At 39.7% G+C, this 20,189-nt stretch overlaps 1 protein-coding gene across 1 annotated transcript in view; it reads left to right on the plus strand.

Annotated features, from left to right (window-relative positions):
* Nucleotides 1–20,189, plus strand: part of LOC137647004 (transmembrane protein 39A) — a 116,255-nt gene that overhangs the window by 68,110 nt on the left and 27,956 nt on the right. Inside the window, exon 7 of the mRNA XM_068380111.1 lies at nucleotides 13,265–13,472. Within this exon, the coding sequence (XP_068236212.1) occupies nucleotides 13,265–13,472 (208 nt within the window). The remainder of the gene's footprint in view (nucleotides 1–13,264; nucleotides 13,473–20,189) is intronic.

A 20,189-nucleotide genomic window follows, 5' to 3' on the forward strand; every position in this document is an offset into this window, starting at 1 on the left:
GAGGAAAGGAGATAAGGAAATAAATAAACTATAAGAAAAGTAATAAACAATTAAAATAGTAAATTTTAGGAACAGTAGCAACTAAAATAGATCTTTCATATATAAACTATAAAATGTCAAAAAAAAAAAAACAGGAAGAGAAATAAGATAGAATAGTGTGCCCGAGTGTACCTTCAAGCAAGAGAACTCTACCCCAAGTACTTAGACTATGACACTACCCAAGGCTAGAGAACAATGGTTTGATTTTGGAGTGTCCTTCTAGAAGAGCTGCTTACCATAGCTAAAGAGCCTCTACTACCCTTACCAAGAGGAAAGTAGCCACTGCACAAAAAGAATTGTTTGGTAATCTCAGTGTTGTAAGGTGTATAAGGACAGGGGAGAATGTGTAGAGAATAGGCCTGACTATTCAATGTATGTGTAGGCAAAGGAGAAATGAGCATTAACCAGAGAAAGGGATCCAGTGTAATACTGTCTGGTCAGTTAAAGAAGCCAATAACTCTCTAGCGGTAGTATCTGAATCAGCTCCAGATATAGCAGTGATCCAATGTTTGCATGTTATTCCTTCCATTGTATTTCCTATTGTATCCATACAAAGAGAGTCTATCAATGTTACTCACTCTTATATGTGTGATTTTGCTATAGCTATTAATATTCAGTTTAAGTGGAAGAGAAAGCATAACCTCCACCAGTAGCTTTTGTCTCTACTCCTTCCTTTCCTTTAGACAAAGTCTCAGGTCATGTTCAGGGTTTTAATTTTTCTCCTATTACTGTACAGCATCTTATTCTTTAACAGCACCCCAAATGCTTTCGGAGTCGATTAAAACCAGAGGTCAGGCAGGCCGAAGCTATTTCTAGATATTTGTCTTCCAAATATAATCATAGTTTGAGATTTTAATGTTTTTTTTTTTTTTTTTTTTTTTTTTTTCCTTTTTGTAGGGGCTAAAGTATTAATGCTTTGAAGCTGAAATGGAAAGTTCATCCACCTTATATTTTGGCATCAGTTCCTTCCAAGAGTGGATTTGATAGTCACCACAGATATGTTTGGGTGGTTCAAAGTAGTGAATTTTAGGGCTAGCATCTTCTAAATCTGGGAATCTGGAGGATCAAAATTATAATATAAATTTTTTTTTCTATCTGTGGCTCTGCTTATTTTGTTCCAAAGGAATCCCAGGTGTGATTCTCTACAGCAAATTCACTTTTTAGAAACACATTAGGTCTGTGACTTCTTCAATTGCACAAAAAATTGGCTTATTGAGAAAGTCTTTAAAGATTTTTGGTGATCAATCTATTCTGAAGTGTTTTAATTCTTTCATTCTACCTTGTTTTGAGTATTGTTCTCCTGTCTGGTCTTCAGTTGCTGATTCTCATCTTAATTTGTTGGACAGAAACTTAGTCTATTAAATTTCTTATTCCTGATCTAGATATTAATCTTTGGCACCATCGTTCAATTAGTTCATTATGCATGTTGCATAAGATTTTCCATAACTCTGACCATCCTTTACATTCAGATCTTCCTGGACAATTCCATCCTGTTCGTAATACTAGGCAGGCAGTTAATTCTAATAGCCAAGCCTTCTCCATCATGAGGCTCAATACTACACAGTATTCTAGAAGTTTTATTCCAGCTGTGACCAAGTTGTGGAATGATCTTCCTAATCGGGTGATTGAATCAGTAGAACTTCAAAAGTTCAAAGTTGCTGCAAATATTTTTATGTTGAACAGGCTGACATAAGTCTTTTTATAGTTTATATATGACATATCTGTTTTGACGTTGTTACTGTTTTTAGAATGATTTATTGTTAATTTGTTCACCTGTAATTATTTCCTTATTTCCCTTCTACACTGGGCTATTTTTGCCTATTAGAGCTGTTGGGCTTATAGCATCTTGCTTTTCCAACTAGGGTTGTAGCTTGTCTAGTAATAATAATAATAATAATAATAATAAGGGATTTATTTACCAACAAGAGTATTCTTTGATTAGTGTTTCGTAAAATTAGATTCAGGTCGGTTGAAAGAATCTAAGTTTTGTTTTTAGCATTATACATCTAATACTGTAGAATCTTGCTTGTATTGATGAAGATAAGGAGACTTAGGATTAGTGTCCATTTTTTGTTACCTTATATAATTACTTAACTGTTTTGAGATGGTATGACTTTGATGTGAAACTTTTTGAAATTTTGAATAACTCTAATGCTTCAGTTTGTTCTATGCCAAAAGAATGTCGTGGTTAATCAGATGAATAGTAAATTTCAGACTGCCAAGTAAATGGCCTCGAGATCCACAGGTATGTAGGGAGTAATGAAGAATATGATGCGAATTGAATTTAGATATGTTCATGACTTCTCTTACCAAGGAGATGGATACATTTTGTTCTCCAGTGGTGCATCCTCTAATTGACTGGATGCCAGAGGCTGCGTAAAGATTCAGATATTGGTAGAAAAATGTCTGTCTCTAGGTCGATACTCAATTTGTTATAGTCAGAAAATTCTTGTCTTTGGTGTTCTGGCCTTCTGCAGATCTGCATACAAAATTGTAAAATAAACTTGATTGGGATGGAAGAAGTAATGCATGTCTGTCTTTGTTACATTCCTTTGACCAGTACATTAGTGGAATGTTAGGAGGACTGTGGCAAGGTGGGATTATTATTGTTGTTACTTGATAAGGTGGGATTATTATTGTTGTTACTAGCCAAACTACACCCCTGGTTAGAAATGCAGAATGCTACAAACTCAAGGGGTCTGACAGGGAAAGTAGCCCAGTGAGGAAAGGAAATAAGGGAGTAGCAAGTAAACTATATGGAATGAATAAAAATTTGAAATATTTCAAGATCAGTAACAACTTTAAAGTAGATCAGTTATATATAAACTATAAAATGAGACATGTCAACCTGTTCAATCAAACAGTATTTACAAGAAGTTTGAACTTCTGAAGTTCCACTGATTCAACTACCTGATTAGGAAGAACTGAAGTTCCACTGATGAAATTGTCTGTTTAGGGAGATCGTTTCACAATTTGATCACAGCTCGAATAAAACTAATAGATCTCCTTAATGGGGTAGTTGAATCAGTAGAACTTCAAAAGTTCAAGCTCGCAGCAAATGTTTTTAGGTTGTTAATGTTTTTAAAATACTGTACAGTATTTTATTTTAATTTTCGTTACCTCTCATATTTTGTATTTATTTCCCTATTTCCTTTCCTCACTGGGCTATTTTTCCCTTTTGGAAGCCTTGGGCTTATAGCATCTTGCTTTTTCAACTGGGGTTGTAGCTTAGCTTGTAAGAAGAAGAAGAAGAAGAAGAAGACATAACTGGTGGATTTAACTGCATACCTAGTGCTACCTACAGTCTGGTACAGAATGGTCAAACATATGAAAAATCTTATGGTGCCAGAGATTAATATCCAAGTCAGAATTAAAGAATTTATTAGAGCAAGTTTCTATCCATGAAAATATGAGAGTCAGTAGGTGAAGACCAGACAGGAGAGCAATTTTAAAAACACGGCAGAATGAATGAATTTAAAAAATTTCGTAAGGATAGACTAATCACCAAAAATCCTTAAAGACTTTCTCAATAGGCCAATTTTTGCTGCATTTGAAGAAGAAACAGACCAAATGTGTTTCTCAAAAGTAAATTTGCGATTAAGAATCACACAGAATTTTAATTCAGTTGTATGTGACCAAACAGACAAGCAATGGAAAGATCTGGATGTTGAGGAGCTGCTATCCTTGACCTATTTACAATCGTACTTTGAGTTTTGTTAGGGTCCAACTTCATGCTTCATTATGTGCACCATGCACTAATTTTATCTAGATCTGAATTAAGGGATTCTGCAATCATAGCTTGTTTTCTTGGCCAAACCACTTATCATGCATTTATAGTTTGAAAAGTAATGGAACAAGAACACTACCATGAGAAACACGAGATATTATATTCTTAGTCTCTTTGGTGCCCATGTATGGCTACTCTTTGCAATTTATCAAAAATTTATTAATGATATTAGGAAAAGATCACTTATTCCTTTTTTCAAGTTTTAAAACAAGGACCTCACAATTAACACAGAGGCAGCATATAAACTTCTTGATTACAACCAAGTGATTTTTGTGCAGCATTGGAAATTTTAAGGACATCATGTACTGCAAGGCCTTTGCAAAAGCTAAACGGCAAATTAGGGAATAGATGATTACCTTCAGCATACTTATTTAGACATTTTACTAATACTTTAGACATTCAGAAAATTTAGATAACATCAGAGCTATGGAAATTGGGCAGTAATTAGTTGGACTAGAGGTACTGCAAACACATTTACCCAATGGAGTAACATTACCAATTCACCAGCAAGTGCAAAAAACCTCTGTTTGCTACCTTGGGAAAAATAACACACAACTCATGGAAAAATAACAGACAACTAAGAAATCAGCTGTCATTACAAAAAACAAAGAAAAAATACCATTTGGGTCTACTCCTCCATAAGCATCAAAGTCTAGTAAGAGCATTTTAATTTTGTGGGACCAAGAAGCTAATCTACGGTAGTTATTAGTTTAGCCTCAGGAAAACAGGAGTGAGGAAGATCAAGTTTTTCATTACTCTGCTTACTGTCAAACACATCAATCAAAAGGATTACCTTTTCCTTTAGACAGTGAGTTACAGATCTATCTGGTTTAAGTAGAGGAGGAACGGTTGAGTCTGCACTAAAGAATTCAAATTTGATGGTAGCCCACCATTTATATTTCGGTATTAGGACAGTGTCGAAAGACAGAATGTATAAAGACAATGTCGAACAGACAAAGTGTCGAACAGACAATGTGTGGAAAAGATAAAATGGATAAAGGATTACAATTATACATCAATATAAGCAATACAAATTTTATTTGAGAAAATATAAAATATAAAAATACAAATGTGCTAATGTATTAAATAAATTTGCAGCAATATTCATTTAAAGATTGTGAGCAATGGTCCTAAGATATTCTAATCCAGCATCGACATCGTATGTATCAAAAATACTTTTTAGTCTTAGGATAAGAACAGCATATTTTTTGTATTTTCTTCTTACGTCTTGGCCTAGTTGAATTTTCTCTAGAATCATTTCAGTGCTGGCCTGCTCCACACAAAGTTTTCTTAAAAGCTTGTCCTCTGTTGGGTGGCAAATCTTCACTCTTCTATGAAATGCATTATGCCAACCTTCAACGGAGTTTTTGGTCCTTGGCAAATCGTTTGCAACTCTCACGAACTGACCGCAAGTCAATTTCATACAATGGCTTTCTTCTCCTTCCCCTCTGAACAATTCCTAGCCATGTAGCTTCAAAATATTGTAAAAATTCTCCTAATGTTTCATTCTTATTGAACAGAGCACAAACATCACAGGGAGGAACAAATGCGAAGGCCTGTATTTGCTTTATAATAAATGCCTTATTGCGCTCGTTATACTGGGTCTGCAATCCTAGGGCTTGGATTTTTCTCCACAAACACTGCCCGAGGTGAAAGAAGCATCCATAAATTGTGGATTCAGGGAAAATTATCCTCATTTGGTTGATGGCCGAGCGTTCAAAATCAGCAGTAATGGAAACAGGATCTAATTGCTTTTCATACAAAAACTCAAAAATAACGGAACAAGTAGTCTTATCTTTGTTTTCGGTAATGCAGTACACTAACGCTAAAGTCATATTTTGATCAGTAAGACCACGAATGGTATATAGTTGTTTTCCATTAATCACTTTATCTACCACGTATGCATAGCCTTCGTGTAGCAGTTTCTTTCCACCCATTTGAGTCTTGATTATTTCCATTATGGTATAATGGAAATTTTAATTGAAACTTTGGAATCTCAAAAGAAGTTTACTGGTGAGTGAACAGACTGAATACTGTATATATGTAAAAGACATATCAATGTAAACAATGTTATATAGCTGAAGGTTAATTTGATAACGAGTAATTTCAGTCATTAGACAATTGGATACTTTATTCTCAATTTCACTCTCTAGAATGTGTATGTAAGGATATATCAAAAGATTAATTAGGTCATTAGGTAAATGAATACGTTATTCTATCTCTCTTTCGATACTTTGTCTGTTCGACACTGTCCATTCGACACTTTGTCTTTCGACGCACTGTCTTTCGACATTGTGTCCGCACACGTTATGTTCCTGGGTTATATCAGAAAGTATTTCTTTTATTTCTGGTATGAGTTGTTTTATTTTTGTTTTGAATGCTGTTAATGGTTTACCACTACCCTTTATCCTGCTATCCTTGGGAATGTGGTTTTCAGTTATGTTACTCTCAGGTAAGAGTGATTAAAATAGATATATTATTAAGATTAATTATTTGAATACTTACTAAGGAGTTGCATAATTTTCAATATTTAACTTAGCCGGTGATTATAATAGCTGCAACTCTGTTGCTCGACAGAAAACTCTAAGGTAAAATTCGCCAGCGATCGCTACACAGGTTGCGGGTGTGCCCAACAGCGCCATCTGTCGTCCAGATACCCAGTACTCAATGTAAACAAAGAACTCAATTTTCTCTCTGTCGAGCTATCGACAAGACGTACTTACTCGCTGTTGCTAAACTGGAGTTTTTTCACAACTAATTGGTGAAGTACTTTATTCTAGTTTTGAGCTTTCGCTATGCAGGTGTTTTATCTTCATCTTAAATCTTGAATTCGTTTTGGATAGATTTAATTATGGTGACAAAGAGAGTATGGGCTTTCGTTCACTTTTAAATGGCCGACCCTTCCCTTAGACGGAAGTGTGTTTAGGCTTTTAGTAATTATATCACGTTATAGATTTTCCTCTATATATTTTATATCTCTCCGCCTTTATTAGGCCTCTTCGATTAACTTTCCATTTATTATAAACATATAAAAATAATTTTAATGTTTTGTTTATATAGACCTTTCCTGAGAGTAGGCGGTCCTAACTTGGAAACCGAAGTTAATCAACGTTGAGCCCTTTATATCGTAATTAGCTTTTAAAGAGCTAAGGATTTAAAACTTTTTAAATGTAATATTTTATGAAAGAATTTCTTTGATAGTCTTCGTACTGTTTTCAAAGATGAACTTACGTTTAGTTTATTTATGCTACGCAGTTGTTGACGTTCAGGACGTTCAACATGCGCTCTATCGTTACGATAGAGAGAGAGTGTATCACGGTTTCACTTTGCAGTAAGAGTAAATCGATTCTGACGTTTTGTTCATTCTTTCTTAGCTTAAATGTTTTAAATTCTATTTTAAAGGAACTTTTTATTTGAAAAACCTTTCAGTTTTTTCCTTTAGTCAAATAACATGTTTTTTTGACGAAATATAATTGGGCTCTTCTCTTAGGTGCGAAATCAAGAGAGAAAGAGAGAGAGAGATAGAGACGGAGGGAGAGAGAGGAGAGAAAACGTTCCGTTAAAGCGGGTAACGTTGTTCTCGTGTTACTCTCGCCCTAGTCGCTGTAAGGGGAGGAAGGAGAAAACGTTTTAGTTTTTTATTCTCGTCCCCAGGCTATGTGCGGTGAGAGATTGAAAACGTAGTTATATGAACTAGTGTTTAGTCTCTTTCCCAGCCACTAATTTTTTTATCTTAAAATATGTTTTCTGTTTTTTGCTGGTATTAATGAGCTTGCATTATACGACTGATTTCGCAATTACTACCTTTTAATGAAGGGTAGAATTGCGTGTTTCAGGTAGAAATCAGTAAAAGTTTCGATTTCAGTGAAATAAGTGCAAAACAGAAAATCGAAGTGATAAAGTGATATGCGCAAAGTGTTACAGTGTTGCGTCCGAGGGTTCGTCTGTTCGTGCCTGTCGTTCACCTAGTCCGGGACCTCTTACATGCTCCCAAGCCCAGGGGAGAAGTAATGTCAAACGACTTATGGGTTCGAGAGGCCTTGACCAACGAACAGACGTTTTCCCTCTATGGTATCGGGTGTATCTTACCAAGATCTCCCCTACCATAAAACGAGAGAGACGTTGTTTCTCCTCGTCATCCGAAGGCTTTTTGCATAAGAAACCTGTCACAAGGTTTCGAAGCCCTTAAGCGAAAGTCAGTCCTTTCAGGACAGGTCCAGCGTCCTGGTTACAACCATTAGGACAGCTCTGACCCTATGCAGTCATCGGATAACTGCTCGCCGCCTAACAAAAGCGTAACACAGACTCCGAGAGTCTTTTTTTGTAGGCAAAGTGTTGTGGTCACAGACGTTACCCTCGTCTCTTACCACAACCATTTCCGTTGATCCTTATGGGTTGTATGGCAAGACATGCAGTATATGCTTGCCTCCCGTATGGAAGACTATTCTGCCGATTAGTCCGTTGAGTCTAGCCGTTTATCTCATCGATATCCTGGCTTTCAGCCAACCTAACGTTCCTTTGTGCTTTCTGTTGACGTTGGCGTAGCTTAGTCACGTCAGTCAGGTTGTTTAGAACCACACTCGATGCGGTCTCGTGTGGTTTTTCAGCCGCATTTGGACGTTAGGCCACTTGCTGATGCTCCTGTTGACGTTCAAGACGTTCACTAACAATCGGAGTTGACTTGTTTTGACGCTGTGCGTCAACCTCCGCATTCTAGAGTTGTTTTGACTGCTCAGTCTAGGCAGTCAAAGCAGTCTCGAGTGGACGCTGTGCGTCCTCACGCACCTGTTGTGGTTGACAGTTCAGTTGTTGACAGTTCACAGACTGTCAAGCAGTTACATGACGTTGCGTTCTGGTCCGCTACTAATACACCAGTGAGTGTGGACTCTGCTTGTAAAGCATTGCCACCACGGTAGGTCTCTCCCTTGTTTGAGACTCAGCTTTTATCGGACAAGGTTCCTGTAGATGAGGAAGTTGCTGTTCCCCCTCCTACTGATATTCCCTTGAGGACTCTGTCAGATGGAGAGGAGCCTAAAGCTGCTTAGCCTCCTATGGACTTTAATTAAATCAGGATGATTTTTTTAAGGATCTTTGTCCGGATCTTTTTGTAACTGCTGCTCCTCGTTCGCCTAAACGTCAGAGCTTACACTAGGCCTAGCTACTTCGAAGCCGTTGTTTTTAAGCTAGTGCTCTCTCGCTCTCCTAGAGAGCTTTACGTTGGCTAGGCGACTGGTTTTTCACCAGGAGGAGTTTGGGGGATACAGCCTTTGCTTTCCCTTCTTTTAAACTGGTTTATAGAGCGAGAGTCTGATATGACACGAGAGAAGTTCTCGGCTTGGGAGTTCATGCCTCTGCCCATATAGACTTCTCAATTCTCGTAGACTCTCCCTGGCGCCTGGCCAGGAGACGCTCCAAGTTGTTTGCAGGTCAACTTCACAGCTGTTTTCGAGCCTTTGAAGTTTTGCTGTACAATTATGTCACGCATAACAAAGCTTTCAGGGATGGTAAACGGTACCGCCTCAGTCGCTAACCCCGTCTGTTGCCACACCTGCTCCTGTAGACCCTAAATGGGCTTTGCTGCAAGACATGCAGTCCAAGCTTGCGTCCTTGATAGAGAACTTTAATGCGGAGAAGGTTGCTACCGAACCTTCTGGCCAACAACCTTCCAACCGGTCGGTTGTGCGCCCTGTTGACGCTGAGGTAACCTACTCGCGTCTGCCAGTTGAGGTGGTTCCTCCACCGATGCGACCCAGTGTGGGTTGCCAGCCGCACGTTGACGTTAAGCGACGCTCGGAGGTGGTTGTTGACGTTCAGGACGTTCAACAACCAGCAGAGGTGACTTGTTTTGACCCAGTGCGTCAACCTCAGCAACCCGGTAGGGTGTTGACTGCACAACCCAGACGGTCTAGACAGTCTCGGGTTGACGCTGTGCTTCCTCGCGCACCCATGGTTGTTGACAGTTTACAGACTGTGCAGCAGTTCCATGATATTGCGTCCGGCTCCGTCACGCATCCACCAGTGCGACCGGACTCAGCGAGCCAGACGTTGCCTACTCCGTTGCCGTTTCCTCATCAGTTTTCGGATGAGGAACCCTCTGATGAGGACGTTGCTGAACAACAAGACGATCAGCCCCCAGAATAGATCAAGCCCTGCTATCCATCCAGAAGATGCTGAAGAAGAACGCTGCTCAGTCAGGCTGTGGATGAGTCTGGTAGGGACGCTGTCATCCGTGGAACAATTTGTGTCACTAGGAAGACTACACCTCCGTCCTCTTCAATACCATCTAGCTTTTCACTGGAAAAAGGACAAGACGCTAGAAGCGGTCTCGATCCCGGTTTCCGAAAAGATAAAGTCTTGTCTGACTTGGTGGAAGGACAATATCAACCTAAGAGAGGGTCTTCCCCTGGCTGTTCAGACTCCCAATCACGTTCTCTTCTCGGACGCATCGGACGTGGGCTGGGGCGCGACACTAGACGGTCGGGAATGCTCAGGACTGTGGAACTCGAGTCAGAGGAGCATGCATATAAACTGCAAGGAGCTGTTGGCAGTACATCTGGCCTTGAAAAGCTTCAAGTCTCTCCTTCGAGGCAAAGTGGTGGAAGTTAACTCGGACATCACCACGGCCTTGGCGTACATCTCCAAACAAGGAGGTACCCACTCACTGACGTTGTACGAGATCACAAGGGACCTGCTCATCTGGTCAAAAGGTCAAGACATCTCCCTAATAACAAGGTTCATCCAAGGCGACTTGAACGTCATAGCAGATTGTCTCAGTCGGAAAGGGCAAGTAATTCCAACCGAATGGACCCTCCACAAGGATGTGTGCAAGAGACTTTGGGCCACTTGGGGTAAAACCATCCATAGATCTCTTTGCAACCTCGCTGACCAAGAGGCTTCCAATCTATTGCTCTCCAGCCCCAGACCCAGCAGCAATACATATAGATGCTTTCCTCCTAGATTGGTCACATCTGGATCTCTACGCATTCCCACCGTTCAAGATTGTCAACAAGGTACTGCAGAAGTTCTCCTCTCACGAAGGGACAAGGTTGACGTTAGTTGCTTCCCTCTGGCCCGCGAGAGAATGGTTCACCGAGATACTTCGATGGTTAGTAGACGTTCCCAGTAGTCTTCCTCTAAGGGTAGACCTTCTATGTCACCCACACGTAAAGAAGGTACTCCAAAGCCTCCACGCTCTTCGTCTGACTGCCTTCAGTCTATCGAAAGACTCTCGAGAGCTAGAGGCTTTTCGAAGGAAGCAGCCAGTGCGATTGCTAGAGCAAGGAGAGCTTCTTCCATTAGAGTCTACCAATCGAAGTGGGAAGTCTTCCGAGACTGGTGCAAGTCAGTTTCTGTATCCTCGACCAGTACCTCTGTAGCTCAAATAGCTGTTTTTCTCTTATACCTGAGAAAAGGACGATCCCTTTCAGCTCCCACTATCAAGGGCTACAGAAGCATGTTGGCATCGGTCTTCCGGCATAGAGGCTTAGATCTTTCCAAACATAAAGATCTGCAAGACCTCCTTAAGTCTTTTGAGACCTCCAAGGAGCGTCGTTTGGCTACCCCTGGATGGAATTTAGACGTGGTACTAAGATTCTTCATATCAGACAGGTTGGAGCCGTTACAATCAGCCTCCCTGAAAGATCTCACTCTTAAGACTCTTTTCCTGGTATGCTTAGCCTCGGCTAAAAGAGTCAGTGAGATTCATGCCTTCAGCAAGAACATAGGATTTTCGTCAGAAAAAGCCACTTGTTCGCTACAACTTGGTTTTCTAACCAAAAATGAGCTGCCTTCTCGGCCTTGGCCTAAATCTTTCGATATCCCCAGCTTATCGGAGATCGTAGGCAATGAACTAGAAAGAGTCTTATGCCCTGTTAGAGCTCTTAAGTTCTATTTAAAGCGTACTAAACCTTTACAAGGCCAATCTGAAGCTTTATGGTGTTCAGTTAAGAAACCATCCTTGCCTTTGTCAAAGAATGCTTGGTCAGACTTTATCAGATTGTTAATACGAGAAGCTCATTCACATCTGAGTGAGGAAGACCGAACTTTGCTTAAGGTGAAGACGCACGAAGTTAGAGCTGTAACAACTTACGTGGCCTTTAAGCAAAATATATCTCTGCAAAGAATAATGGACGCAACCTATTGGAGAAGCAAGTCAGTGTTTGCGTCATTTTACTTGAAAGATGTCCAGTCTCTTTACAAGAACTGCTACACACTGGGACCATTCGTAGCAGCGAGTGCAGTAGTGGGTGAGGGCTCAACCACTACAATTCCCTAATTCCATACCCTTCTAATCTTTCTCTTGAAATGTTTTTATTGTTGTTTTTTGGGTTGTCCGGAAGGCTAAGAAGCCTTTCGCATCCTGGTTGATTTGGCGGGTGGTCAAAGTCATTTCTTGAGAGCGCCTAGATTAGGGGTTTTGATGAGGTCCTGTTGTATGGGTTGCAACCCTTGATACTTCAGATCCTAGGGGTCGTTCAGCATCCTAAGAGGATCGCGAGGCTCCGTAAGGAAGATGTACTTAAAAGGCAGAGAAATTGTTCAAGTCGACTTCCTTACCAGGTACCTATTTATTTTGTTTTTGTTATTTTGATAACTTCTAAAATGAAATAAAAATTCTTAGCTCATAATAATGTAAACATATTTTGCTGGTCTCTACCCACCCCCCTGGGTGTGAATCAGCTATTATAATTACCGGCTAAGTTAAATATTGAAAAATGTTATTTTGATAATAAAATAAATTTTTGAATATACTTACCCGGTGATTATAAATTAAAGGACCCTCCCTTCCTCCCCAATAGAGACGCAGTGGGACGAGGAGAAAATTGAGTTCTTTGTTTACATTGAGTACTGGGTATCTGGACGACAGATGGCGCTGTTGGGCACACCCGCAACCTGTGTAGCGATCGCTGGCGAATTTTACCTTAGAGTTTTCTGTCGAGCAACAGAGTTGCAGCTATTATTATCACCGGGTAAGTATATTCAAAAATTTATTTTATTATCAAAATAACATTTTTCCTCTCACCTCGCCACTGTTAGTAATAAAGTTGCTAAAAGTCTCATTTGACTTCAGTCAAACTATGAGCTACCAAGGTTGATAAGTTATTGTCAGTATACCGATCCTGAGCCAGCTGCCTCTGACTTCAAGGCAGGTACCCCTGCAAAGGAAATATAATATTGAGAGCATAAACTAGATTCTTTTAATGGTCGAAAATCTCTTGCTTCGAAAGATATATTTCTTATTTCATGATACAAAACTTATCTATCATAATTACCTACCAATTAGATGCAATAACTTGATATTTCATCTGGGTGTTTAGTAACAGTTTTTGATAATAAATTGAGTAGTTCCTTTCTCTTTTCATGGTTTAGAATTTTTTATGAAATATTCAAGAGAAATTTTGAATTATTTTTAGAATAACTTAGCGATTTCATTGGCAGATATTGTGACGTCCTCCATCGATCTTCAATGCATTTAGGCGGATGGGCAAGAGTTGAGGGACGGTCAGCTCATGCACCCTATAACCCTTGGTCTAATTCAGTACTATGGCCTCAAGGTGCATTAGTTAAACATAATAGAGAATTGTATAGAGCAGAAGGTGCAACTAATGCAGCTGAACCTGGCAATACAACCCATTCAAGGTTATATGTAAGTGTTTCTCTTTTTCTTGTTTTTGTTTAGCAGAAATTATACAGCTGCAATTGTGTCAATTTTTAGTTCTGTTTAGTAAGTCCTCTATGATATAAGTTTTATTTAGAAGAAGTATTACAGCTTCAGTTATAGCCAACTCTTGATTCTGTACAGGAAGTCTTCTACAAAATAGTACAGCTGCAATTATAGTCAAAGTTCAGTACAGTAAGTTCTCTATGAAATATTACAGCTGCCATTATAGTCAACTCTAGTTCTGTACAGTAAGTCCTCTATGAAATAATACAGCTGCAATTATACAGTAGCCAACTCCTAGTTATGTATAATTCCTCTACAAAATAATACAGCTGCAATTATAGTCAACTCTTAGTTCTGTACAATAAGTTCTCTACACATGAAAGAGATTCATTCTAAGAGTAGTCCTTTAAGTGGAAAATTTCCTAATTCTACATTGATTAACTCATAACCCTATCCATCAAATCTCTATTGTTTTTAGTCAGCTGGTTTCCGTAACACTAATGAGCTAGCTTACATGTGTGTCAAAAGAATTCTTAAAGTCATTTATTCCTGATAGACTATTTAAGAAAAAACTTAAAACATTTATTTATTGTATATGCAGGTTCATATCTCTTACAGATCATGTCAAATATCTCTATCTTGGGAATTTACTGTATTTGCAAATTTAGTTATTAGCTGCTTGTAAATACATTAGTATTCTTACGTTATGTCATGTTTTGCTTCAAAGTTAAGAGGATGTCTTTACAGCGAAAGACTTCTTTTGTGTGAGGCGTAACCCCCCCAACTTTTGCTCCCCTCCCTATTAAGTTGAAACTTTCACCATACAGTATTTATTTAATTTTACTATTTTTTCTCTTCCCCTCATTTATACTTCTTTCTATTGATCAATTATTTTCTTAAAATTTATTTTGGTTTTGGTGTCAGGGAATTTTAGTTAATTTTTTTCAAAGTCTTACCCACAACTCATATTGTTATACTCATTTGGAAGTGGAACTTGTGTGGAATGCTGAAAAGGTTAGTATTTGTCCTAAAGAGCCTACCCCCTTGTCATTTTCATAAGTTCCATGACCACTGAGAGCAGAGGTACTTTTCTCATTGGATTCGACTTTTTGGAGGGATAAAAAAGAAATTTAGCCCCCATGCCCCTGTCAAAAGTGTGGGCACAACTTTTGAAAGCCCTGAATTGAAAAATGGCCGCCGTCGCCTGTTCAAAAAATGAACTTTTTCCTGGTTTGGCTTTGAGTGTTGTACAAAATATGTATTATAGTTTTTTTGGCTGGGGAAATTAATTTCAGTTATTATTTTATTGATTTGAGCTGTTTATCATATCCAAATTCACTATGACCGCCAATTTTGAGCTCCAAATGTTCAATTTTGCCAGGTCATTATAGAGCTTTTATAGTAGGTTGTAATGAAAGTTTTTTTTTTTGTGATGAATTATTTTATTAATGATAGAAGTAAAAGTAAAGATACAAAAATCACTTTACAACAAAACCAAGGTTAATTGTTGAAACACGTTGAAACACAAGAAAATATCAAACAATAAATTGATATTGATTAGCAAATGTACACCACTAAATCAATTGTTCTATGTCAATCATGGGACTATTATACTTCTGAATCTGTTGAATCCCCAGACTCGCTCATCTCACTGTCAGATTCCCTCTCCTCTGAGGAGTCAGGAAGCATGAGCTGTTGGGGCAAGGGGGGTTGTGTGTAGCACACTGATCGGCTTTTTCCATTCACAAGTTCCCAGCCATGACCAATAGGGGATGGATGGTCAAACAAGTTGTAGTGTTGTTGGCAATATGTGATATAGTTTGTCCTTTCAACATGAGGATTCAAGGAGTCATCATCAGGTGGGAGGCAGATCATACTCTTTTTCTTCATTTTTTGCCACTTGGAAGTCCTTGCTTGCATGCAAGTAGCATCTGCACTTTCACCATAGATACAGGACAGTACAAAGGTCTTCATATCAGCTCTGATACTATCCTCCAAGTCGATGCTTTCACCTATTCCTCCCAGGAGCTTTCTCGCCTCGGGATCAGAGATCACTGTCTCCATCACCTTCTTTCCATGACCATGGACCCCGACGTATGATCACTGCCAGTGATCACATAGAGAGGGATGATGATCTGTGAGACTTCTTCTGGTAGCATGTCACGGTAGTTGATAAAGACATGCTTGCGTTTGATAAGTAGATCACCAGAGAGTTGCTGTGAGAGATATGCTGTTTGAACATACACATCTGTATCTTCACTGTCAAGTACCACTGCCCCATTAAAGTTCCCCGTCCTGAGCTTGGCGTAGGCAGAGAACATCATTGTGTCAGCCTCTGGATGTCTGAAAATAAAGTCTGTGTTTGCTACACCAGTGCTCACATTGGTTGCTCTTTCTCCCTTACAGTAGATTATTCCACAACACATCATAGAAGCTTGTGCTTTCAGCTGTTCCCTGAGGAGCTTTTGCAGTCTGATCTTGTTCCCTGATCTGACCATCAGTTGGTTAAATTCAGCAGCTCCTGGAAATGTGTCTTTGGGCTTTGGAAAAACTTTTAGAATATGTGCATGTTTTGCTGCCCTTCGATCGTGCTCATCATCTTTATGCTGAAAGGAAAGTCATACTTGTCGTTGAAAAGAATGATGTAAGGGCTTGCATTGGCATGGTGTGAGAAAATGATCTTGCAGATCTTTTCTAGATAGTCCTTCCAGCAGTACTTTCAGCCATCTTGCGTCTTTGCGGGTGTGGGAGTGGTTAGCCACCAGATCATACCCATGTCAACAATGCTGATGTAGTTTTCTGGTTCTTGAACAACTGGGTCAAGGTTAAACTGATCTAGGAGCTTGCTCTTCATTGTTTTGCGCAATGACTCGTCTACATTGTACAGAGACAAGCACTCCTCAGTCACTATCCCCTCAAGGGCTGACTCAAGTGGGAGCATGCCTGATCCTTCTGCAAGGTCCACCAGGGCTGTCAGACCCGACCTCTCCATCTGAGCCACTTTCATAGGCGTACCTGCTGGTGCACAAATCTGTTCACTGGCAAAGCTTTGCCTTTTATTCTTGTGGATGGTTGCAGTGAGAGGCTGTCTCTTCGTGAATACTCGCTCGTTCAGGAGAGTTTCAACCTTTTCTTGTCCATCTTGAAAAGCAGTGTTGAAGTCTTGTATTAGCTGTGGAGAAGCAACCAGACCAGACTGCAGTGACCTCAGTTAAGGTGATGAGTTATCATATGGTTCAGTGCTAAATTCTTTCATGCAGTGCTGTAGATCCTGAACTGTTTGCTCAACATGTTTCCTGTTGCAACGCTCAAATTTGACATTCTGCTTCACTGCAGCCTTCACTCTGGCCACATTGTTTACATTCCTTGTTGTAGAGAACAGTTGCTTCTCGTTTTGCAAAAGGCAAAGCCAGCCTTGTTTCAACTAAGAGTTCAGATTCATGGTTGTTTCGATCCAGAGGTCAAGTGGTTGACAGGAGTAGGGTAGACCTGTCATAGACTGGGCAAAGTGATTGTTAAAGAATTCCTTTTGACAAAGAAGACAACATTGCCCTGTAATCCGGCAGCCACCTTCCATAATCATGGTTGTTGTATGCCATCAGTCCAGTCAACATGTTGTATGTTGAATATATGTACTCCTGTCCATTTCTGGTGTGGCACGCATCAAGATTCTGTACAAGAGGGTCTGATATCTCTATGAACGAAAGCCAAAAGTCCCCATGTCGGTACCAGGTTTCTCATAAACTCAGTTGATCAAAGTCTTCATGTCATTGTCATTTTCAAGGTCAGAGTGAGTTTCGTGAAGTGCCTCTTGTGTTTCGGTGAGTGCGTTACGCAGAATGTCCAGCTTCTTTTTCACATTTTCTGACAGGTCATGCTCAAGAAAGTCTCTTAGCCGAAGGTGGATATGAGCCTCTCTCCAAGCCATGATGCAGCACACACCATGCCTGTAATGTTTGCCCTGTAGTGCTTGGTCCACAGATCCAACCCTCTATTTTTTACTACTCCCTTAACTGTCCCCAACACTTTGCATCCTTCATTCACTCTCTGACATACATCTGCTTCCACTCCACTATTTTCTGCAACAACAGACCCCAAGTACTTAAACTGATCCACCTCCTCAAGTAACTCTCCATTCAACATGACATTCAACCTCGCACCACCCTCCCTTCTCGTACATCTTACTCTTACGCACATTAACTCTCAACTTCCTTCTCTCACACACCCTTGCAAATTCTGTCACTAATCGGCCAAGCTTCTCTTCCGAGTCTGCAACCAGTACAGTATCATCCGCAAACAACAACTGATTTACCTCCCATTCATGGTCATTCTCGTCTACCAGTTTCAATCCTCGTCAAAGTACTCGAGCATTCACCTCTCTCACCACTCCATCAGTATACAAGTTGAACAACCCCGGCGACATCACACATCCCTGTCTCGGCCCCACTCTCAACGGAAACCAATCGCTCACTTCATTTCCTATCCTAACACATGCTTTACTACCTTTGTAGGAACTTTTCACTGCTTGCAACAACCTTCCACCAACTCCATATAACCTCATCACATTCCACATTGCTTCCCTATCAACTCTATCTTACGCTTTCTCCAGATCCATAAACATAACATACACCTCCTTACCTTTTGCTAAATATTTCTCGCATATCTGCCTAACTGTAAAAATTTGATTCAGACAACCCCTACCACTTCTAAAACCACCCTGTACTTCTAAGATTGCATTCTCTGTTTTATCCTTAATCCTATGAATCAGTAATCTACTATACACTTTTCCCACCATACTCAACAAACTAATACCCCTTGAATTACAGCACTCATGCACATCTCCCTTACCCTTATATAGTGGTACAATACATGCACAAACCCAATCTACTGGTACCATTGACAACACAAAACACAATTAAACAATCTCACCAACCATTCAAGTACAGTCACACCCCCTACCTTCAACATCTCAGCTCTCACACCATCCATACCAGATGCTTTTCCTACTCTCGTTTCATCTAGTGCTCTCCTCACTTCCTCTCTTGTAATCTCTCTCTCATTCTCATCTCCCATCACCGGCACCTCAACACCTGCAACAGCAATTATATCTGCCTCCGTATTATCCTCAACATTCAGTAAACTTTCAAAATATTCCGCCCACTTTTTGCTTGCCGCCTCTCCTTTCAACAACCTTCCATTTCCATCTTTCACTGTCTCTTCAATTCTTGAACCAGCATTCCTTACTCTCTTCACTTCTTTCCACCCTCTTAATGAGAGAATGCCTTGATGAAGTCATTGAGCTTCAGCACGGCATTTCATTCCCGTGCTGAATCTTGGTGACGGGCAAGAGGGCTCTCGAACTTCGGGAAATTGCTCCCCCAGTTCGAATCTAAATTTCTCTCTTTCATCTTTTTCTTCTGCTTAATATTACTTCGACCTTCTCCTAATTTTATCAAATTTCCTTTCTTTCATCTTGCTGTCCTATCTCTATGATTATTATTTTTCTTAGTTATATATATATGTAGGTGTATGCGTGTGTATGTATATGTATGTGTATATGTATATATATGTGTATATATGTATATATATATATATGTATATGTATATATATATATGTATATATATATATTTATTTATTTATTTTATTTGTTCATTTATTTATTTATTTATTTTTTTCTATTTTATTTAAATGGCGTGGATATTTCCACATTCGTTATTACTGCCTGCTTAGATGAATGGGAGAAGGGATCACGGTTGGGAGGTATTCGCATTCAAAGCTATATATGAGAGTATTGGATGATCTCAGCCATCCCAAAGATGGTTTGGACCTTTTTGGCGGAACTACTCTCAAGGGTTGGGTCATCGGAATCCAGGGGGATCCAATCCTTGAGGTGGGACTCTTGGCTTTTGGCCGGAAGCCCATCATTACAGATATGGGGAGGATGATTCCATATTACTTTGGTCTCAGTCCTAACAGGCGGGTTTAGCTTACACCTGTGCCTCTATATCTGTTTTGATGCTATCCTTCGGGTAGGGTATGGAGTGGACCATCGGGGAAATATACTCTCATTGTGCCGATAGTGGAGAATGCAAATTTCCTTCCCAACGTATGATACTTTCTTATAATTCTCAAGCAGGTACCCCAACAAAACAACAAAAAACCTGAAAATCCCACCCTTAAATATGGACCCTTCAAATACTGACTCCCCATCCCCTGGATTTGCTGACTCCCCCCCGGCACTGTTGACGACTTCTGCTACTGTAATTAAGGAAAACTCTGTTGACGACCTTCGAACTAAAAAGGACCACTCTACTGATGTTAAAAAATCTAGCAATTTGGGTAACACAGGGAAACTACGATTCCTTCATGTTTCCCAAATCCCATTAGAGACAAATTATGATGATATATATAGAGCATTTGAGTGCTATGGATTGATAAAGGAAATAAGGATGCGACTTGGAGATGAAAAATGGGACTCTTGGATATCTTTTGAAAGTCATGATGAAGCATTTAATGCCATAAGTAATATTAGTAGTATCAAAATTAACGAATTGAACATCATGGGAGCTCTTTGTGATAAGGTCCCAAAGGAATTGGATGTGTACAAACCTGCTGATTGGTTTGAAAAAGATAGAAATGTACCCATGCCTTCACAGAGAAAACCCAAACCACCAATGTGGCTCTTAGCTGAACCTAAA

Source organism: Palaemon carinicauda, chromosome 9 (genome assembly GCF_036898095.1).
Source record: "Palaemon carinicauda isolate YSFRI2023 chromosome 9, ASM3689809v2, whole genome shotgun sequence".
Classification (NCBI taxonomy): domain Eukaryota; kingdom Metazoa; phylum Arthropoda; class Malacostraca; order Decapoda; family Palaemonidae; genus Palaemon; species Palaemon carinicauda.